Genomic DNA, 18,560 nt, shown 5'->3' on the forward strand with positions numbered 1-18,560 from the left:
CAGTAATTGACTGCAAAACTGCCTCGGCATAGAGGATTGAGGGTCGCTACAAAGTATCAAGAACTACACTCTAAAATTCAAATGAATTGAAAGTAAGAAGGAAAGTCACAGGCCACTGCTCAAAAGTCTGTGTGTTTGTGCTCTCTTATGGCTGACCATTGAGTGAAATAAACCCAGTAAAGCACACACCAGGAAAACTAAACGAGTGCTCACGATGATAAGTTGATTCCCAAATGCATGCTGAAGGGTCGTCTGGGTGCCGGCTTTTCCCTTCATAGAGTAAGGTCACGGAGCCAGCGGAGCAAAGAGCTCTGCCTCGCTCGGCATCTTAAGCATATTTGCGTGATGCTTGTGTAAACCAAACCACTTTGAATTGAAAGAAATAATGCAAGCATAGAATCGTTTTACACAACAACAAGCACTGGTAACACAACATTAAGAAAACAGCTCTGCTTTTGAACACAGAATAGCTACATGAGAAAGGGGCTAAACCTTGCTAAAATAACTGACTATATAACACACACACACACAAAAAAAAACATGAAACACATTATGCAGCATCACAAGACCTCATCTCAGCCAAGTGTGACATGGCTGGGATGAGAATCAGCACCTCCAAATCCAAGGCCATGGTGCTCCACTGGAAAAAGATGGTTTGACATCTCCAGGTTAGAGAAAAGTCCTTACCCTAGGTGGAGGACTTCAAGTATTTTGGGGTTTTGTTCACGAGTGAGGGAATGATGGAACGTGAAATTAACAGGCTGATTGATGCAGCGGTAGCAGTAAAGCAGTTGATGTATCTGTCCGTTAAAGTAAAGAAGGAGCTGAGCCGAAAGGCAAAGCTCTCTATTTACCGTTCAATCTACATTCCTACTCTCACCTATTGTCGTGAGCTTTGGGTCATGACCGAAAAGACAAGATCTCAGATACAAGTGGCCAAAGTGAATTTCTTTCTCAGGGTGGCAGGATGCACTCTTATAGATGCACTCTTATAGGTGAGGAGCTCTGTCACTCGGGAGGAGCACGAATTAGAGCCGTTGCTCCTTCACATCAAGATAAGTCAGCTGAGGTGGCTTTTGCATGCCTCCTGGACGCCTACCTAGGGAGGTGTTCCAGGCATGTCCCACCGGGAAGAGGCCTTGGGCAAGACCCAGGATACGCTGGAGGGACTATGTTTCTCGGCTGGCCTGAAAATGTCACGGGACTCCCCGGATTAGCTGGAGGAAGTGTCTGAGGAGAGGTAAGTCTGAGGTTCTCTTCTAAGACTGCTGCCCCTGCAACCTGGCCCCAGAAAAGCAGTTGAAAATGAATGAATGATTAAATAATATATTTTATGACAACTGTAATAACTATATAAAAGTATTGTAATATTATTACTGTATATTTACTTCAGCATTTGCTAATAATTTGATTCATTTCCTTTTGCTTGTTTTAGAATAGTTTTATGTGCAATTTTTTTTTTAGCTAAAAATATATAACAATTAATTGAAGATTTGATTTTCAGGACAATTTCTGTGTCAAAATTCTTCTGATTTTAGTCACTAAATCCTTTCTCTTATTCATGATAATGGATAAATGGATAAATCCTTACTCTTATTCAGGAAACATCCACACATACATTCACACACACACTACGGACAATTTAGCCTACCCAATTTACCTGTACCGCATGTCTTTGGACTGTAGGGGAAACCGGAGCACCTGGAGGAAACCCACGCGAAGGCAGGGAGAATATGCAAACTCCACACAGAAACGCTAACTGAGCCGAGGATCAAACCAGTGACCCAGCAACCTTCTTGCTGTAAGACGACAGCACTACCTACTGCACCACTGCCTCGCCCCGTTTGAACAGACAATGAACCCAAAACCACACAAATGCACAATGAATAAAACTGCATAAACTTAAATAAAATTCTAAAAAATTATTAAAACAAAAATCTTTATATTAAAGGTACATTATGCAGTAAAACATGCATAGAAAAACATGCAAGAAAATATGTTTCTGTAGAATATATTTAAAAAATCCAGTGGTAGCTTAAAGGTGTTTAGAAGCCAAAAAAAAAAAAATGTTTGGTTTGGTCAGCTGTTTCAAACTGCTGAAACCAAACTTGATTTTGTTTAAAGTGACATTTAAGTTTGTTCTTCAATTTTGTTCTAAATCATACATTTACATTTAGACGCTCTTGGGCAAATCCAACTGATCAGCCACAAAAGACCAACTACTCTCTATTTTCTGACTTTATTTTTAAACATTATAGGAAGTGTTGATGGACGCACACAAGAATTTTGGAGTTCAGAATCTTGTGGCTGTTATGGGACAATATATATTTTTCCAAATAGTTTTTCATAGTTTTATTTCATAATAATAAACTGAAAGATTAAAAGCAAGTAAAAGTAAAAAGCCCATATATTATATATCATATCAGGAAGGTGGTTGAAAGTAAACAGGAGATATGGTGGAAATATAAATCTGTCTCCCTTTTTTCTGATCCAATAAAACTAACACAGCAATAGAAGACAATGCAGCTATTCTGTAAAATTAAATAGCATCAGAAGACATACAAATCTGAACTAAACCGTTATTTCAAATTCTTATAAATGCCCACTTTTGTTTTCCCTCTCACAAAATCTCCAGCTCTGATTGCAAGCATACAAAAAACAAATATCAAACAAAAAGCAACAATTTCAATTCTCCTTCTGTGTTCCAAGAAAGAAAAAAAAGCCACACATGCTTGTTGTTTGCCTAAAATTTCCCCTGATAGACTTAAGTGATGCGTCAGCTGCAATAAACCTTTTGATTTCGACTGAAAGTATAATATGCAGTAAATTGGAGATGATGCTGGTAATAGAACTCGTAACTGTGCTGTTAGCAGAATCGATTTAAAATGCTTCATAAATTCCAAATGCATGACATTCTAGATTGCGTTGTTTATCTGCCTCAATCACTCGAGCCATCTTACATTCCAAAAAAGCATCAGCAACATAAAAGAGCAATCCTGTGTAGAAATGTTCTGTAACAGGGGAACCTCGGGCTGAAATGAGCTAGTGTACCTACAAGCAAGTCTCCAGCGGGCTGCACTGATTCGCAAGCCGCCGGAGGGCAGGGAGCAGGCCTGCGGGGGGAACAGAGCATGTTTCCACCCCAGGGTTGTCTTACAGCCATTAACTCCTGCCAAGTCCTCGCATTGATTCTTACTAAGGGGCTTGCAAACACAACTTGAAATGGAGAGATGGACGAGGCGGCGCTGTGAGGTCTCATGCATACAAACATTGAAGCACACTTTATGGTTTATGTAGTGTCAAGGTTGTGAATATTGTCAACTAAATATGCAGGCACACTCACATACACTGAATAAATAGAGAAGCATGTGGAAGGAATAAACACATCTGCTGGACTGACTCTGCTGTAGAGAGTCCATGGCTAGACTCGGGCCAGACAGGAGTGTGTTTCCATGCCAATGAGCTCTGTGGAGACGGTCTGGCTCACAAACAATATATACTGAAACAATGTAGAGGTGCTCTATTGATCTGCATCCCAAGACAAACTTGACTAAAGTGAAACATAATTGAGTTTGGTAAAGTAAAACCTTAAATTTAATCTTAAAATCTGTCAACAGCATGATATTGGAAAAATCAGATTTTGATTTAAATCAAATTTTTTTTTTTTTGCAATAAATATTTCGATTTGGATACATTTTCAGAAGACAGTTTGAATAGCACTATTTAATGTTTCTTGTTTGAGTACAGAAGTTGAATCACAATGCAAAAAATGATTTTCTTACCTTGTTTTGTCTCATTTCTGGTCCAAATATATAAAAAAACAAATCTAAGAGCAAGTGTATTGCTCTTAATGTTATAATGTTGCGCTCAACGAACGACCAAATGAACAGAGTAGGTCTCATGACCTTAAGGTTAATTTCACATCTTTCTTTACATTTTAGGAGGTAAAATATTGACCCTCAAGCATGACCAAATAACCAGAGGTTAACTTCCTCCAAATTTCAGGAGGTAGAATATTAACTCTAGATAATCATGCTGACACAACAAACCTCAAATTTGTACTTTGCAATCAGAAATAATGTGCACCTAGTTGAGAGAGAGGGTGGGCCTGATTAACTCACACTTGTCTCTTACCAAATAGGCCGGCTTTTGGCCAGCACCCAAACTTTGACTTTAAAGGTGAGGGTTTCTTGCTAAAACATTGGAAGCTCAGCCGTGGGATAAGTGCACAACGCCTGGAATTCTCAGACATACGTGTTGGTTTTCTAATGTGACTGAAATGGGCTCCTCAGTCTTTGAAGTGGAAAATGATGGCACGTGTTTGAGGTTAGCATGGGGCGGTATAAGATTCTGACGGTAAGATAACCTTGGATATAAATATCACGGTTTCCTGGTATTACGGTTTTGTGGCTACTGCTCTGAAATATATTCTGTTTAAATGTCTGAGTAAAAAAATAAACCCCTTTCCCCTTTGTACACAATATATTTTAATTTGAGAAATATTTTAAATATTTTGGAGCAGTAAACATGTTCAAAGTAATTATTGACTTCTGCTGTCTTCATTTGTTTCAAAAATACAGATTTTTTAAAACTTTTTTTTACAACTTAAAACAGCATCTTTGAATATCTTTTCTGCTTAAGATATTGTTGTCCTAAAAAAACGCCCGAAACTGCCTACTACTCAGTAGGTACTGCATTTGAATTTAAACGTACTACCCGGCCGTTAGAAAAGTATGTTCTATACAATATGAAAGTGAAAAGTATAAATGGAATTCGGACGTACTACATCAGCCATTTTGACATAGTCACGTGACGTACCTGCGTAATTTGCGTCGCTATACTCTCATTCATGAATTCGCTTCGCGGGGCATCATGGAATAGCAGAGTATGCATGGGAATCGCAGTCCAGAATCTGGCCGGAAGTAGTAAGTCATCCAGGTTTTTCTCGCATACTATTTTTCGAATTCTATGATTTCGGACATACTACTCGGCTCACATACTGATTTTAGCGTACTATATAGTATGGAAGTATGCGGTTTCGGACGCAGCCCTTGACTTTTCCAAACCGTGGTATACCTTGAACACGGGTATTGTTCCATGTCTACTTTGAGGTTGTAAATACTTATATCAAATTGCTTGGGGTTTCATTATCTGTCTTTTCTTCATGTAATCTCACCTTTATTTCGCATTATAAGCCTTTTATGCAATTTAGTTGTATTTCGATTAATGATGTTTATGAGTATGATTCATGATTACTGAATATTATTGGGATAATTGGTATTAGCTGTGTGTACCAGCAATAAACAGTTGCATTGCTTAATTAGTATGGTGTATGGACCCTTATTGGTGCCTTCTCTTGTCGATTAGCACCACACTTGTCTCACTTGCATGAACACAAACCATACTAAAACCTTTTTGGTATGCTGTAACATTTACATGCTAAAATATGAGGCATACTAAAACAGCAAGCAAAAATATTGTTTAGTGTTATTAATTGTCAGAAGAAATAAACCAAAATAAAGAGATTTTTGCTTGTTTTAAGAAAATTTTCTAAAATAATCTTTTTAACACATTGACATGTAGATATTTGGACCAAAAACAAGACACATATTCTACGTAAGATTTTTTTGGGATAAATCATATAAATTCCATATATACAGTGATTAAATACAATTCAGTAGTTCCTGGTTAACTACTTGACATATCTTTGCGATTTGAATATTGTGAATGTGAACATTGCTACTGTATATTGATGGTGCTGACATGATATATTGTGCAGCCTTACGGTCAACCTTCATTGAAGCTTTAGTTTAATTAAATGTTTTAAGTAAAAGTAAAAGTGGTTGAGTGACATCATTTTTAAATACTTATACATAAAATGTTAAAAAGCCTGTGTCATTTCTGTCATTAAAAAAAACTTGCTAGTTGAATAACAGTTACTTTAAGTAAAACTTGGCAAACGTTATGAATAATTATGGGCTTGATTATACACAGTTAAAGTCAGAATTAATAACCCTAGAGCTTACAGTACAACAGAATTACAGAGACAGGACAAGAAACAAAAAATGAATATATTTTGAAAATAGAAGTATTATGTCTTGATTATTTGCAAACCATTTACAGTTGAAGTCAAAATTATTAAACCCCCTGAATTAATAGCCTCGGTTTATTTTTTTACCAATTTCTATTTAGCGGAGAGCAGATTTTTCTTTTTAACACATTTTTAAGTATAATATTTTTAATAACTCATCTCTAATAACTGTTTTATTTTATCTTTGCCATGATGACAATAAATAATATTTTACCAGATATTTTTCAATATCAATATTTATATATTAAATCTCTATTAAAACCCCAAGCATTCTTAGTGTAAAATAAATAAATAAAAAATGGATGAATGAATGAATTAATGAATAAATGAATGAACGAATGAATGACTATTCTTTACCAACAATAATAAAGTGGAGTTCAAATTAGACACAAATTATGATTCCACTTAAAAAACATGACATAAAATATCTTATATATCCAAATGCAAAAGATTTGTGTAATGGGTTATGGGATGAATATAATTTGCTTAGAACCAAAAATAGAAGCCAATGGAAGTTTCCAGCAGAGCAGACAAACAAACATGCATGCGTGTGTGTGTGAGGTCAGTGAGGTGGCCTTTCTTTAGGGAGCAAGACTATTCAATCCAGGGACTGAAGTCCAGAGGGACTGGATTTAATAAGCTCCAATTTTCAGTCTAATGACCTTCTCTCCCTCCCCTCCCCCATTATTTTCCTCATATTCTTCCAGTCTAATCGCTTTCTTTCGTCCGCATGGAGGATATTAACCACCTCTTTCTCACATACTCCAGGCCATTAGGAGGACTTGCCTCATCTGCGCGCACACACACTCAAACACACACACACACAAAACGCCAATCCGATTGTTAAGTATGAAGTCACAGTTTCTGGGTCCAACCACGCTATCAGATACACAAATGGCTATTTAGTTTGAGGGTTTCTCAATTGATGAGTAGAAGCTTGGATCCAGAAACAATGTTCAATACGTCACTCCTTAACAACAGATATCCTGTCAAATACACATGACAAATGAAGGGGAGAGAGATCGAGTGAGGGTGAAACTTGTGAAACTAGGCCAGACTACAACATGGTGCATTATCAGTGAAATCTTTATTTGGGAAGTGAAAGAAAAGTGTGAGTTGCCATCTGTGCTTCTTTATACCTCTTGTGCTCATTTTGGAGGCTGGGATTTGACTCCAGCACTCTGCCACTCGCACATTTCCAAGTTACAAATCAAAACGATAAATGGTGTCAGTGAAATCTATCTGTAACTTGGCGGTGTCAGAACAGTCATGGTCGTTTTTTGCCCCCAGTCAAGCAGTCAGGTTGCCTACATGCACCTTTCCTGCGATGGAAGCCATTTTTAGACTTACCAGGCTGAAGTACACTGATGCCCAGAGGGTTGGATGTGCGGTTAGCCACTGTGCTCCAGGTGCCATCGTAATTCCTCCGAAAAAGCAGGGCAGCGCATTGGTACGTCCCGGCCTCTTTGCGTCCAGCCCGGGTAATGCTAAGCCGGAAGTTGGTGTTAGTGGGCGTACGATCCACTGTAGTACGTGTGCCCAGACCCAGCAGCTGATCGCCCCACTGTAGAGTACCATCCCGTGTGAAAGTCACCAAATCTTTAAACTCTCCATCGCCCTCTGCTGGCTGAAATCGCCATGTGACTGCAGCGGGAACGTTGGGATTGTGTCGCGGCTTCACAATACACTGTAGGTCAAACGAGTCACCAAATGTAACACTGGGCGTGCGGGAGGAGGCTGACACGAAGAAGAAAGATTCTGGAAGAAGAACAAAATAAGAATTAATTTAGCATTGCAAATCTATCTAATCTAATCTATCTAATCTAAAAAATATTTGCATTGTAACAATACAATTCAGTCATGTATTCAATCAGAAATAAAGGTCAGAATTATGTAGGCCTGTCACAATAATCAATATATCGACTTATTGCACAACACATGGACATGACCTCAATCATCTTTAGTGATGCAATATATAAATATAACCCATACAAAACCCATTCTAGAAATACTTTAGCTAATTGTGCAACCTTTTTTTCTATTAGAGGTGTCAGTTTCAGTAAGATTATGAAACTGTTTACTATAAATGACTAGAATATATTTTCATGTGGGTGTCTGACAACTGAAAATAATTTTACCTTACATTTTGTAAATATTCAAAAAAAATGTAATATTATGTGTTCTTTGTGTGCTTGCATTGTGATGATATTGTATTGCCATTCTGGCATTATATAATGAGTGGCATAAAATGGTCTTAAAATGACAATAATATTGATTATCCCAAAATATTTTGGTGAAATATATCATACAACAAAAAAACAGATATCATGATAGGCCTAGAATCATGTCCCTTAAGAACATACCATATAAGTTCTTTCATATTTGGATAAATTATAAATAAAATACAGAGATATATATCAGCCAATTCGTATATATCACTCGATCGAATGGCTGTTATCAGTGGTTATCAACTGATAGATATGGGCCAGTACTCAGAAGTAAAACAAAAAATAACCTATGTCTTACACTTGCTCTTAGATTTGTTTTTTTATATATTTGGACCAGAAATGAGACAAAACAAGGTAAGAAAATAATTTTTTGCATTGTGATTCAACTTCTGTACTATGTACTCAGAAGGCTGTTATCATCCATCCACATGGTTAATCAGCTACAGATTACATACAGCTGTGGCCAGAAGTTAACGATAATTATTTATATTATTCATTAGATTTCACATTATTCATTCATTCATTCATTTTCTTGTCGGCTTAGTCTCTTTATTAATCCGGGGTCGCCACAGTGGAATGAACCGCCAACTTATCCAGCAAGCTTTTACGCAGCGGATGCCCTTCCAGCCACAACCCATCTCTGGGAAACATCCACACACACACTCATACACTACGGACAATTTAGCCTACCCAATTTACCTGTACCGCATGTCTTTGGACTGTGGGGGAAACCGGAGCACCTGGAGGAAACCCACGAGAATGCAGGGAGAACATACTCCACACAGAAACGCCAACTGAGCCGAGGCTCGAACCAGCGACCTTCTTGCTGTGAGGCGAACATGCTACCCACTGCACTGCCCAATTTCACATTATTTATATATTTCATTAATGTCTACCCCTACCCCAACCTTAAACCCATCTGTTACAGTAATGTAAAAACAGTTCTGGATCTGGCGTCGTCTCTATTAGTATAGCTGATGTGGATGGAAGATAACAGTCTTCTGAGCCTATAGTAGGAGCAGAAAGCCCCTACTGGCCACTCAGCTGATAACCATTGATAATGCCCATTCAACTGATTGATAACATTGGAAGGGCGTGGATATATAGATGGATCAATAGGTGAACAGATAGATGTACAGACAGAAAGATAGACAGAAGTTTTTTTCCAATACAATATAACTCTTCATTCCTTTCTGTAAAACTTCTATTTTTGCCTGACAGTGAAAGCGGAGGTCATCTTAGCTGCTAGCGCTGGCCACCCTCAGCACAAGCCTGTCACATGATGAGAGAACTGCGGGTGACTTAATTGTGAATTCACAGCTGATACTGATGAGAGTGTGAATCTGCTAATGGGCATATAGACAACAAGCCCAGTCCCTGGCGAATTGCTACTGGCATCCTTCAGTAGCAATTTACATCTGCACTGCACATACAATCCACCATCACAGGGGAAAATAAACTCATTACAAGGGAATGCCCCAACTGTTTTGTCTTCCCGTTTGAAGGGGGGCGGTCGAAATTTTGCACGAGCCTGAGCTGGAACTCGCAATAATTTTCCCAGTGGAAGGGTAAAACATCATTTGGCCCCTTCTGAGTGTTTGGGCTTGAAACAGATGACAGCAGCTGGAGGCCATACGGAGATGGAGACAGCGAGATCCATTCCCGGCCTACCTGCTGCTGGGCTGTAACAGAGGGTAGGTTGCACAGCACCCGCCAGGCACAAGCTTTGCCCAGATCTCAGTCTTTCCACAGGGCCTGGCAGAGGTGAGGAAGTGAATTTCATTTGCACAGCCTCGGTGTCCTTCAATTATGCAAACTATCTATTAAAGGAAAGGGGCAGTAAAGTAGCATGTCTACATTATCGCACTACTCCGTCTGCATATTAATAAGACTTCCTGAGAGAAATCCTGAGAGTTCATACGCTCACTGGGCTGAGAACGGCTAGCAAAAGCTCAGTTTGGGTGGAAAGCTTAAGAATGGCTTAGCTAATCTACTCTGTGTTATTTTGATAAAAATTTGGACAAGGTGACCTGTAGTACATCAGCTCAATCCTGCTGGCTGCAACATCGGAAAGCAGCCAAAAGCAGATTACACACAAACTCCCTGTCTATGGAGCACATGGAAACTAATCCTGGAAGCAATAAAGTAGGAAAACCACTTTCTGACATTTGATGAGCTGAATTTTCCTCAGATATTGAAAAAAAGTTGATTATCGGTGGTGAATCAATAGCAGCGTTTCCTGCAGGCAAAACTACTGTGCCATGGGAATACAAAATACCCGGTTTTCTTCTGAGCTTGAATTCAAAATGGAATGAGATCAGATAAAAAAGACTGTGTACCACAAAACAATGCCAAGAAATGGCAGTTTCACAGAAATTGCCCCCCGGCACAAAACCATTGCAATGTCAAAATACTTCGAAAAAAAAAAAAAAAAAAACTTGGCAATTGCTCTAAACCACTAATTCGAAATGAATTTATAAGGCATTTGAAGCTTCATGAAGCAGTAATTTGAAAGCAGGTATCACTATGAAATTGTCCTCTGTGCAAGAATGAAAAAAGTAGAGATTTAGCAGAAGTCAGTTATTTCTTCTGTTTCTAGAAAAGTATCTACAGCACAGATAAATATGAAGAGAACATTGAAATAGAAAATACTTAATATCTAACTGGATGACAAGTAGATTTTGGGCTAAATGGCAAAAACAAAGAATCTGACACACTATGAAAGAAGAGGACGAGTGAGAACCTTCAACAAGACGTTTAGAAGCAAAACTCACATGTATACGGTTAAGAAGACTGTTTTCAAGATGTTCTATGTTTATCAAAATATTGTTTACAGTATACATATACAATACAATTTTCAGTGAGAAATCTACACAATGACAGTTACAGTGTGTCCAACAGCATCCTCGTTAGCTGTATCTTGTTCCTTTATTTAATTGTCTCCGAACCTGATTGGACTGTCTATAGGACAGAATACAACAATGTGGGAGTGTAATCTGTAGTATGATCAAATGGTGTCACCTTTTTAGACTTTTGCTGACAAAAAAAAATACAAAAAAAAACAAGCAAACAAACATGGTTTTCGCAGTCCCGGGGTCTGTTTATCGTACGTGAATTACTCAATTAGCTGGATTTGGTTATTGAAGATTTGACACGATCCAGAATTGTTTCATTCTTCGAAACGCATCCAAGAGTTGTTGTCATTGCAACAGTTCTGGTAGCTCAAACCTAATGGAGAGCAGGCTTATTTTATATGAACAGGATTATATCATGTCATTTCAACCAAAGGTAATACTGAAAGTATGTACAGAATTCTGACATTTTCTGACGGTAGTAACCTATAGATTTTATACACTTGGGAAAATAGTCAAATAGTTAAAAAAAATTATCTATAGATTTATAATTTATAATAATTAGCAATAATTAATAATATGTATGTTTATTTACACATAAGTTTTAAAAATAAAAATAAATAAGTAAAACGTATGCAATCTGCACTCAAAAATAAAAGTACAAAATGGGGTGTTTCTCCTCAAGGGGATCAAAGAGAGCATTTATTAATATTTACTTTATAGATTCAAAAAGATACTATTTTAAGGTACCGACCCAGCTCTACAATTTGTGTATGATAATAGACATGCACAATATTCTACTGCTTTTAGGAGGTTTGTTTTGTAAAGGAATAATAATTTATGCAGTCATGCATATTGATTTAATGCTTTGCAGAAGTTGCAGACACCATTACCAATATCAAAATTGCTTTTTCAATGCAAAATTCATTTAAATTTGCAGATTAGGAATTTTAAATAGCTTAGCAAGGCTATTAAAATAAAGAAAATCCACTCTAAAATGTAAAACTAAATAAATTGCCAAATATTCTTGACACATGAAAATGTAAAGCCTGCAGTTCACAACAAATGTGGAAAGTTATTGGGTATCATATTTATTGAAGAGTTTACTACCAGTTTTATGGATTTTTGCTCACATGAATAATTGAATAATAATCAGATAATGTCATTACACTACTGTGCTGTCAGCCAATCCTTGCATTGTTGATCATGATTTGGAGGACTGACAGATCTGTCCTTCACAACACACGCAGCGATCTCAGAATAGTTCATCCAGACATTTTAACATGATTTGCGAACCTGTTTGAAGAATCAAATTAGCCAGAGATCAGTTTTCAAGACTGAAGAATCCAAGATCTGTCAAATCATCTTAGATCATTTAAGCCAGGTACGAAGAACCGACCCCATGTAACAAAAATAAACAGTAACCAATGTCATTCACATATATTTCCAAGATTGCAATGCATGATGAATTTGGTGACATTGCATGACTAGTGTGATCCAATTCAGACAACTGAACTCACAAACTTGAAACCATCTACCTTACAATTTACAAAAAATTTTATTCAAGTCTTTAATTTATATAACTAATAAATGGTAATACAAGTTAATACTCCACTAGCTCCACTAGCTTCATCCGCACACCTGATACACTGAGTTGTAGTGTAAGTGTACACATCCGCAAATCCGTTGTTAAGGCTTACTTTATGTAGGTCGATTAAATTATGCGCCAAAACAGGTTGACAACACTTGTTAATAAATAAAAAATACATTCTATATTAAAAATATAAGCTGTATCTCGGAAAAATCGATGCATCTCGCAAAAACCGATGTATCTCGATTTGCTTCCAAAATTTCATTCATCCTCTGCTGCTCAACCGATGCACTCGCATCGTGCACGCGCATGACCGCGTATCGATACATATCGGTTAATCTTCCCATCCCTAGTAGGTGTAGATGTTAATAACTGATGGGTACATCGCCATCATGCCGACAACATAGAGTGACATGTGGGTCTCCATGACTTTAAATTCTGCCTCTACTACAAGTTATGCCCCTTCATATTATGCCACTGTCTTGCAGTCCGCAGACAGACCCTACTCGGAAATACAGCACTAATTTAAACTTATTTAAAAATAAAAATTACAAAAATTCCATTGTTTTCAATAGGGGAAATGTGTGTTAATTACTGCATAAATATACATTTTTACCACAATCCCCCCAAACAAAATGCAAAATAATACAAATATTACAGTGTTTCCTCTAGGATTTTTTCCAGCTGTGGCGGCAGGCCTTTTACACAAATCTATCAACAACCTTTGGCGTTATTTCAATGACAAATGTCGTAAGCGCAGTATTAGAAGTCGAGATCGCATTTATGTAATAGCCTACAGCACGGGGATCTCTTTGCTTGCATGCCTATTTCCTCTGCTCGTGCACATCCCCTTCTTCTTGCACACCCCCTCAAATATAAGCAAAAGCAAGCAGATCTTCTTGTGTGCTCTCAAATAAACGCTGCTGAAGTGTGATTTAGTGCGTTTATGTCTCTAGCATATATTAGATTTGCTAGGAATATTTATGAATGTCTCTAATAGACCTACAGAGCGATATTAATGTGTCCTGAAGTAAAGTGAAACGGCTATACGTCATGTTTGCTGGCCTCACGCATCATGCACCTGTCAGTCAGACAGTCAGCACATAACCTTAAGCGCAAACAAATAATGCACAGCATTACTACGGTTAAAAAAAAGTTTGCACTGTTATAATTCACTAACCTTTTAGTAAGTTTTGGTGCGAGTATCACCTGCTATTAAAACAATAAAATGTTTTGAATGAGAAGCTGTAATGTAGCTGTGGCGGGATGAATTTTGCCGTGGCGTCCCGACATGGAAGAATGAATGTAGCAGAAACCATGTATTATATAAATATGATTGCTACATCATTTTAGCTAAATATACAGTAATAAGCTAAAAAAAAACTGTGGGTACTTTAGTTGTTCATCCCTTTTTAACTGGCTACGCCCACAAATTTAACTCCTAAATAAGGGACACCAGAGGGTTAAAGCTGTACTATAGATGATGATTTATTTCAGCTTATCCAAGCAAGTGGACATTTTTCTTTGAAATTAAAGTTATGTTTTAGAGCACTAATATTCTATATTAAATGTTTTTAAAAAAATCTAATAATATACAAAATCTAATAATATACTTAAAATCAATGTTGAAATGATTAACCTAAATTCTGCAACCTATTTATCATTACCGCAACCAATGTTCCTTAAGTGATATTTTATTAATATTGTTTAATCGTTTGCTTTTCAATGTATGTGCATAGTCTACAAATTATGTCCTTTCAGGTTAGCCACATTATTTTGAAAACACATCAGGTTTTATCAAAATACATTAAAAAAAGTGTTATCAATTGTGTACGGTGTTTCGGTAATTAAAAAAAAAACAATAAAAATAAAAAACCCTGTTTATTTAAAAATAAATGTAATTGCAGAATCTCAAATAACTCCACATCACTGTTAATAATCCCTTTTTAATGTTGACAAATGCTCCAGACTTTGTTTCAATTATCTGCTAAACCAAAATTTAATTTAAACATTTTTTTAAAAATTCATGTTTGAAAATTTTTAAACTACGTTTTAGTGAGAATCACCCATATATATATATATATATATATATATATATATATATATATATATATATATATATATATAGTTGAAGTCCGAATTATTAGCCCCCCTAACTTATTAGCGCCCCTGTTTATTTTTTCCCCTAATTTCTGTTTAATGGAGAGAAGATTGTTTCAGCACATTTCTAAGCATAATAGTTTTAGGTACCTATTTCTAGTAACTGATTTATTTCATCTTTGTCATGATGACAGTACATAATATATATATTTTTAATATACACTTCTGTACAGCTTAAAGTAACATTTAAAGGCTTAACTAGGTTAATAAAGTAAACTAGGTAGGTTAGGGTAATTAGTCAAGTTATTGTATAACAATGGTTTATTCTGTAGACTATCGAAAAAAAATAGCTTAAAGGGGCTAATAATTTTGTCACATTTTTTTTTTTAAATTAAAAACTGCTTTTATTCTAGCCGAAATAAAACAAATAAGACATTCTCCAGAAGAAAATATATTATCAGACATACTGTGAAAATTTCCTTGCTCTGTTAAACAAAAGAAAAAAATCAAAAGTGGGCTAATAATTCTGACTTCAACTGTATATATATATATATATATATATATATATATATATATATATATATATATATATATATATATATATATATATATATATATATATATCCCCATTTTAAATAATAAAGCATAGTTCACCCAAAAATGAAAATTCTGCCATCATCTACTCACTCTATTTGTTGCAACTGTAATTACCACAAAATACCAGTATTTTTTTGGTTTAAAAACAATATATTACTTACAATAAATTACTATAGTATTTAATGTGGAAAAACATTAAAAGTAAGTAGAGAATTAAGCAAATAAATACTATTCAATTGCTGGAGTAAAATAATAATAGTGTTATACATTTATTAAATGTAAGAACATTTTATAAGATATAAAGATGCATTATAGCCTCAACATATTTACTTGCTATTATTTCCTTCATTATAATGAATCCTTTATATCATAGGTCTCAAACTCAACTGCCAGAGGGCCGCAGCTCTGCACAGTTTTGTACCCTAATAAAACACAGCTGATCCAACTAATCAGGGTGTTCAAGACTACTAGTAACTATTAAGCAGGTGTGAGTTGGAGGTGATAAGAGCTAAAATATGCAGAGCCGCCACCCTCCAGGAACTGAGTTTGAGACCAGTGACTAATATAAATTAACCCTCTCCAATTTAGATTGTTTATATATCTCTGAAAAAATGTTTTAGCAAAGCCAGCAAACGAGTATCTGCTTTATTAATCAGACTGATCTGACTGATCATCTACTTATGATGACTGATAGAAAACTGTTCAGTCTATAAAGGTAATTAGTGAATTAAATACCTCATTACTTCAACTTAAATGGAGTAAGTTCACAGTACTCATATAGATTAGTCTTTTTAACTCAAATGGTTTGTAGCAATCGACTTTCTCAAATAGTTTGAGTTGCCTTAACTTATTGGGTTGTACAGTACTCAATAGGTCTGAGTTCTCTTTATTTATTGTTTTACTGTGCTCAAATTGCTTCATTTACTCATATGGATTAAGTTCACAGTGCGTCTAGGATTTGTTTCCGAACTTAAATGGTTTGTTGCAATCAGTTTCCTAAAAAGGTTTGAGTTACCTTAACTTTTTGGGTTTTACAGTGCTCCTGTGTGCTGGATCGTGTGTGTTGAAACATGTGTTGGTCTGCACCTGCATGTTATTGAGTTAAACAGAGAAAAAAATGGAAAAAGTATATTCTGAACAACAAAAGATGAGCTTGAGCATTTGTAAACCGTAGATGTTCAAAGAAATATATAGCATATTCACAAGAAGTGATAAGAAAGAAAAATAAAGAGAGGAAAGCAGACAGAGAGTGATCGCTGATTTTTAAGGCTCATCTTTTATCTCTTGATGAATTCCATTGCTTTGCTCTCTTGTAAACAGATGATCAGAAAGGGCTTTCTGTCTATCCTGTGTTTGACTGCAGACGGCAGGGAGTCATGATCAATGGCATCTTCTCCAGAGTGCAGGGCTGTCGGACGCATGCTGAGACAGAGGCTGATTCCTTAAAGACGCACCAAGGCTTTCACATGCACAACCTTTCTCACATTCCGACATTTCTCCTACAGTGTAAGGTTTTCGATATCTAATCAATGATCACAGGAGCAATGACGGCACCTGGAGAAGTGTGTGGAAGAGCAGCATGGGCTGATGTTTGAGATCTGCGAGCCCAGGCAGAGCCAGACAGCGAGAGCCGGAGTGTGTTTGATTATTCCAGACACACAGACGCGCTCAAAGAAACATGTGGCGTGCATACACCCTCGCGCTCTCTGGGAATAGAGATCTCAAATCTCTCAGACTGGCACAAGGGCAGAGCTTCTGTTGGCCTCTGGATGTCTTTTCATGTCAAGAATCAGTCCTCTTTGACCGCCTGCTTCTTTGGTCACTGTGGTTTCTTCTATTTTCTTTTTGTACTTTTTGTTTTGTTTATCCAATGTATATTCTAGATAATGCTGGCAGCTAGCTCTCTGCAACTCTCACATGGTCGTCCACTGAAGCTAAGCAGGGCTGCGCCTGGTCAGTACCTATATAGGAGACCACATGGGAAAGACAGGTTGCTGCTGGAAGTGGTGAAGAGACCAGCAGGGGGCACTCATCCTGCGGTCTGTGTGGGTCCTAACGCCCCAGTATATTGATGGGGACTTTATACAGCTCAGTAAGCGCCATCTGGATGGGACGTTAAACCGAAGTCCAGACTCTCTGTAGTCATTAAAAATCACAGGAACAAGAGTAGTTTAACCCCAACATTCTGGCCAAATTTGCACACTGGCCTCTGTCCATCTCGGTCTCCTAACCATCCCCATATCATAAATGGCTTGATCACTCTGTCTCCTCTCCACCAGTCAGCTGGTGTGTGGTGTGTGGTTTGGTGCAATATGGCTGCCATCGAGTCATCCAGGTGGATGCTGCACACTGGTAAATATGCGTAAATGGTTTTGAGTGTGCAGAAAAGCGCTATATAGATGTAAGGAATTATTATTATTATTAGATATTTCTCTTCAAGTGAGTAATTGTACTCCTTGTGCTAAAATTAGGATTCAAAACAAGGTAGCAAAACTTTTTGAAACTATAGGACAACAACGAGGCCTCTTTGAAGTTATCTAGAGGTTATGCAACAAAGCAGTTTGATTGGATCTGTGTGTTATGATCTCCAGCTATCTAGCCGCTGCAGATCACTGATAAACACACAGATCACAAAAAAACTACAAATCTGCCAGTATATGGACTCAAAAAACGATTACATGGATTATATACACAGCACACACAAACACTTCTTGGCTGAGTCTTATTATACTGTTTGTGAACATTACGCTGCATTTCCTTGCTTTGCCTTTCTGTGTTAGACCTTTGTTTGCTTTGTTGTTTTGTTTGTTTACGTTGCCTGCTGCCTGCCTGTACTGACAATTCGCCTCTGCTTTTGACCACGTCTCTGGATTCCCTGTATACAGTGCATCATTTTGCTCCTGTGTTGACTGTTGTGTGCCTGACTATTTTCGGTATAATAAACCCTGCATTTGGATCCGCACTTCCTTGTCAGTGTCCACTTCGTTATGTACGTAAAATAAACAAAAAAAACTTTTTTTAGAGTGGTTCTGTCTATCAATCGGTAATGTGTCTAAAACTATTTGTGAGTTAAAATGTGTTTGCTCTTGAAATTGGCCATT

The 18,560-nt window shown here is 36.9% G+C and overlaps 1 protein-coding gene across 1 annotated transcript in view; it reads right to left on the reverse strand.

Moving 5' to 3' along the window:
- Positions 1-18,560, reverse strand: part of igsf3 (immunoglobulin superfamily, member 3) — a 296,199-nt gene that overhangs the window by 57,138 nt on the left and 220,501 nt on the right. Inside the window, exon 6 of the mRNA NM_001159666.1 lies at positions 7,442-7,849. Within this exon, the coding sequence (NP_001153138.1) occupies positions 7,442-7,849 (408 nt within the window). The remainder of the gene's footprint in view (positions 1-7,441; positions 7,850-18,560) is intronic.

The sequence above is a fragment of the Danio rerio genome, chromosome 9 (genome assembly GCF_049306965.1).
Source record: "Danio rerio strain Tuebingen ecotype United States chromosome 9, GRCz12tu, whole genome shotgun sequence".
NCBI lineage: Eukaryota > Metazoa > Chordata > Actinopteri > Cypriniformes > Danionidae > Danio > Danio rerio.